The sequence below is a fragment of the Egretta garzetta genome, unplaced genomic scaffold, assembly GCF_000687185.1.
Source record: "Egretta garzetta isolate BGI_Z169 unplaced genomic scaffold, ASM68718v1 scaffold324, whole genome shotgun sequence".
Classification (NCBI taxonomy): domain Eukaryota; kingdom Metazoa; phylum Chordata; class Aves; order Pelecaniformes; family Ardeidae; genus Egretta; species Egretta garzetta.
In genome coordinates, this window is record NW_009259426.1 from 21,144 (window position 1) to 26,473 (window position 5,330).

At 52.4% G+C, this 5,330-nt stretch overlaps 1 protein-coding gene across 1 annotated transcript in view; it reads left to right on the plus strand.

Annotated features, from left to right (window-relative positions):
* Window positions 1-5,330, plus strand: part of PLXDC1 (plexin domain containing 1) — a gene marked incomplete at its 5' end in the record, with an annotated part of 21,527 nt that overhangs the window by 8,764 nt on the left and 7,433 nt on the right. The window contains 4 exons of the mRNA XM_009637030.2: window positions 4-52; window positions 1,021-1,156; window positions 2,751-2,786; window positions 3,969-4,129. Coding sequence (XP_009635325.1) covers window positions 4-52; window positions 1,021-1,156; window positions 2,751-2,786; window positions 3,969-4,129 — 382 coding nt within the window. The remainder of the gene's footprint in view (window positions 1-3; window positions 53-1,020; window positions 1,157-2,750; window positions 2,787-3,968; window positions 4,130-5,330) is intronic.

Consider the following 5,330-nt stretch of genomic DNA (forward strand, 5'->3'; position numbering starts at 1 on the left):
CGTCTTTGACCGATACCGTGAGGAGTGGCTGTCCTACGGCTGTGGCCAGAAGGTGAGGCTGAGAAGAGAATCACTGCTCTGAGAGGTCTTCTGAGGAGCGATGCTGAGCTACAGAAAAAAACAGCGGCCGTGTCCCAGCTCAGAAAAATTCACCCTCGGCTCCCCTTGGCCAGTGCTGTTCTGGAACAGAGCGAATATCCCATTAGATATCCCTTTCCCGTGACAGCAGCACCACCGAGCCACTTCACAGGGGATGTCTCTGTTGGAATAGTTAAGAGGTGGCCCAGCTCATCCAGGATTACCTGCCTTTGCCTCGCTGGTGCCTTGTTTCTGTGCTGATGGGTGCTGGGTGTGCAGTAAAGACGCAGGGACCTCCCTGAGTTACCAAATGGTGCGGTCTGAGTACGCTGGGATATTTTTTCTTCGCTTTCTGAAGCATGACTCTTACTCACTCTCAAGCATGAAGAAATTAGCTCTTGTGATTTCTTTTTTTTCTTTTTTTTTTCCCCTCGTCCTTGTCCGCACAATTATCTCCCCATTGGATGAACTCGTTTCTTTGTCTTGGAAAGATCAGCTCCAACGGAACATCTGTTTCTGCTTTGGGGTTGGTTTTTTTTTTTTTATTGTTGTTGTTTTTTTTTTCCCCCCACTGAAAACTCAGCTTTGTTCCCTGTTAACCAGGAGGGTTGTGTGAGGGAAGAGGAGGGCGCAGGACCTATGTAAGGTCACGGGGCGATGCAAGAAGGTTGGGCTGTAGGACCTTGCCAGGTCATTGTCATTTGTCCTACTTAAGTGGTTCCCAAACTTTTCTTCCTCTTCTCCAACCTCCAGGTCACCCCCCTGCCTTGCCCCATACTTCTCCTGGCACTTCTGGAACCCATCCCCTGCTTCCGCTCTGGTGTTTGAACCCCAAGGGCTCGGCAGCCCTGAGCCTGGGAAGCAAAGTCCTCGCCGCTGGCTCCCTGGCACTCTTGCTGGAAGAGAGCTGGGCAAAGAAGCCCTTCTTCCTTTTCTTTCCAGGCAGATGAGAAGACCTGCGAGGATTTAGCAGAAGGCGACCGCTATTCTGCGCCTCCCGAGAGCTCTTTCTCACCGCTGGATGAGGATGTCACCACCTCCGCGTCCTCACTCTTCATTGACAGCCTCACGACAGAAGGTGGGGTGAGCACGGTGGCGGGGACACCCCATCCTTGATGCTTATCCCTGGAGAGGGCTCGCACTCCGATGCCTCATAAAGCCCGTTTGTATCCAAATAAATGCAATAACCAAGCCATCTTTGGAGCATGAGGGCAGGGGCGAGCACAGGGGGCATTGGAAAGGAGAAGGAAGGGCGGTCTGAGAGGTGAGGCTTGGGGTGCTGTGGTAAGGGGGGGGACGAAACCCTCTGGTGGGAGGAGTTTTACAGTTGGATCGAAGCCTCTTTACGCATTTGTGAAGGCCAACCAGCAGCTGGTCCCTGGTGGAGAGACTCCCCGGCATCATAACAGGTTAACGCTGTAGATGGGGGCTCACCCTTTTAACGTGCTTGGTCCTAGCTGGTGGCTCGGGGCCACCGGTACTCTCAGGCCGGCAATAACACAACTTGGGCTTGTGGTTGCCCTCTGCTCGGGAATGGTGTTCGTTCCAGCATTGGAAGGCTCGAGATAAGGACCCGAGTTTCCCTCGAGACGCCCATGTTCTAAAGCTTGATAATCCTATTAACACAGGGCTGGCTCCTCAGATCCTAGCGGCAGGTATCACTTCAATTTTGCTGCTTAATAGTCCCTAACGCAAACTGCTAATTAGAATAAATAGAAAGGAACATTAGTAATTGTCCTTCAGCGATGGGAAGGAGTTGGGGGGAGGAACGGAGCGCCTGGCTGACAGAGTTGACTTTGAAAGGAGCAATTAAAGGAAGGGGGAGTGTAACACCACCACTGAGATTATTTTCCAACTCATCGCCGATTCTTGGAAAAAGAACAAGGGGCTTTCTGTGACATAGTCAAGCATGAAGTTAATTTGTAATCTTGGAAGGAAACAAACAGCCAGCTGCATCAGGCAGCGAACTTCATCTGGGGAAGCACGGCAGAGGAACCGGCATCGCAAAGGAGGGGACGCGCCCCTCCGCGTTCCCCCCTGGCAGCCCCGCGCGCTGGCTCCGCTCCGGGGACGGGGGGGTGATATTTGTGGATGTGCCTGCCTCCCTGGCCGCGTGTCAGCAAACACGTAAGCCAAGCATTCCAGCTCGGGATTTCAGCTGGACTGGCAAGAGTGGTGATGTGGAGACCATCAAGATGTGAAGCCTCTATATCCTGGTCCTGCCAGAACGTGATGAAGAATGGAATCGGCTTTTGGGCCCCCGGGGAAGACCTCTGCAGCGTTAACATCCCCTTGACGTACTCGGGACGCGTTAGGGGTGTACGGCTGCAGACACAAGTGGGAATGCAGGCACCCGCAAGCGCTGCGGCCCCATCCAGCATTCACTTGATATTCTGCTTTGCACATTGGGCATGTTTAAAGTCTGGTTTCCTCCGGTGCTCCAGGTGCCGCTTTTGTGAAGGAGGGCAGCAGCCCCCAAGCTGCATGCTTTTGTTTTCTGGGTGCCCACCGTTTCCACCAAACTCAGAGGCTTAAAACTGTCACTGGCCATGGAAATGCTGGCAGTGCTTTGCCACTGCCCCCCCTTACAGAGGGATGAGAGCGGGTGGGAAGCATGCAGAGTATCATAGAAGGCTCCTGACTTTTTTTTTGCCTTTGTTTTCTTCTTTTAGATGATACGAAGCTCAATCAGTATGCTGGAAGCGAAGGTAAGGCCTTAATCTTCTCCCTTGCCTGCTCACACTTGTTCCAAGTGAAAACACGTTACCCTGAAACCAAATGCACCGGGGAGTTGCAATCAGTCAGCGGCATGGACGGGTGAAGCTGAGACTGGCGGGGTGTCACCAAGAGACGCCTCCTGTTGTCCTTACCTTGATTAATACCATCGCAGATAGTGAAAAGTGAGAGTCGGGACCAATCTGTTTTACCCTGCTGCTGTTTGTCTGCTTCTCCCACTGAGTCCCTGCTGTGCAAACGAAGATGATGACTTTTCTCTTGGCGTGTAATTCCCTTTCTTTGCAGTTTTTGCATAGACTCAAAGTCCTTTTTTTTTTTTTTTTTTGAATAATTTCCCCAGCTGTGCCAAAGAGCGGTGTAAAAATCCAAATTTAAAAAGTGTCCTTAGCCCAGCTCTGCCTTTTTCATCCCTGGTCCTGGGAATCCTTTCTCAGTCCAAGTTTGTTCAGGAGCCCCAAGGGCAGGGACCCAACCTGTTGCTGTAATGCTCTTACTGAACTCAGAGCATGGGAAGGATCTGCGTCCTCTTTGCTTGATGTCAGCTTTGCAAGCACTGTGGTCGTATGCAAACCGCAAGCTCCCTGAAAGCGGCTCGGGGAAGTTAAACTGGCTAAACTGGGGGCAGGATGAGTTCCTTTGCAGGCGTGGGGCCTTTGCAATGCACGATCGTCCCAGTTTCAGCCAAATTGCTCCCCAAACGGCCGGTAATGCCACTGTTAATGTATGCCACATGCACCCTCTGCAGCTCTGCGCAATTGCATATTCATAGCTGAGGACCACGGGCGAGCCGGAGGGCTGTGGGGAAGGCGCGGAGGACCCCGCTCAGCATATGGCTAATGGCTTTCTATCGGAGTCAGCAGCCAATATATAAAGAATATGGATTGGAGGGGGGGGTTACTGCACGGTGGTGGTTTAATCTTCTTTCACACCAGCTCCTGCTATCGTCCGAAAGGGATGCTGGGGCTCAGACACCCCCTGGTGCACCTTCCCCTCTGGGTGAGGCTGACAGCGGTGGGCTAAGTTGCTCGGTCGCACGTGCAGAGCTCGGGAAGGGCTCGCCTTGCTTTTCTTTTCTGTCCTCTCTTTTACAGAGGTCTCAGCACAGTTCAAGGCTCCACTGAATCCTTTAATCCTTTTTTTTTTTTTTTTTGCAGGTGTGGGAAGCAGCCTTCCTTCCAAGAAAGCAGGCGCCCCGATTCACACAGGTACTATCGTGGGGATCGTTCTGGCTGTGTTGCTCATTGCCGCTATTATCCTTGCTGGAATTTACATCAACAGCCACCCCACCTCCAACGCTGCCCTGTTCTTCATTGAGGTGAGTGCAGAACTGTCTCTTCTGCTGCTATCGAGCCAAGCCCTAACCTTCTCGAGGCGAGCAGGGAGTGAAGAGGAGCGGAGAGAGGCGCTTCGGCAGAGTTCACCTCCGAGCTGCTTTTCGTGGTCCTGCAGTCACAGCTAATCTCCCAACCTCCAGTTGCTGATGTTTTAAACTTAGGCTCTCTCCCTCCCACACTGTTTTATTTTGCTCTCTTTCACATGCTCCCTTTCACACATGCCCCCCCCCCCCCCCCCGCAACGTTAGGCGCTTCCCCACCTGCTTGCATGAGCAGTCGCCACGCAGCCTGCTCGGAGGGCTCCGTTGGAGCAATGATAGAGTTGAGAGCGCTGCCTTTTGAATTGCCCAGCTGGATTTTGTTGACTAAAATTGTCAGACTTCACTGATAGATGTCGTGCCATCAGCTACTGTGTAAGTGGTGGTGATGCTCTAAACGGGAGATTTTAATTCTCGGAAAGATAGGGGGTCCAACAAAAAGCCGGGAGATGGCTTGGTGCAGGATCCCGAGGCAGTCAGAAGTGGGCTGAATCCTGGCATAGGAGCTGCTGCGGAGCGAGTGAGCAACACTTAGCCCTCAGCCTTTCCTTATCGCTCGCTGGCTTTTTCCTAGAGCACTTGTCTTCCCTCCATCTGTGCTCTTTGCAGAGCCAGGCTTCGGAGAGTTGATCTGCATGGCCTCCACCCGTTCAGTACCTCCACGCTTGGCAATGTTTGATGCATTTATCTTCGCCCGGCTGAGAGGGGGCAATGTCCCTGTGTTGCACAGAGCTGGCGTGCGTGCGGTTGCAGGGGACGCCTGCGGCCGCCCTCGGCTGCACAGGCCACCCTTGTTCTGAGGCCGATGTGAAATTTCACTTAAACTTTCCATTTCCTCCCCGCTGCCCCTTTTAACCTTATCAGTGGGTCAGCTCCGTGAGGTCCATGCATTACAATGAACCCTTCCAAGCACGAAGCGATTTTTTTAAAAATTATTTTTTATTAATAATAAAAAAAAAAAGTCAAGCTTTCACAAAGAGAGCTTTGTTTTTGTTTCGGGACCGAGTTTCCAATTTCCCCGCAGGCTTGGCGTGAAAGGCGCTGTCGTAGCTTCTGATGGGTCTTTGTTTCTGTCCGCAGCGAAGGCCACATCACTGGCCTGCCATGAAATTCCGAAATCACACCAACCGTGCAACGTCCCGGG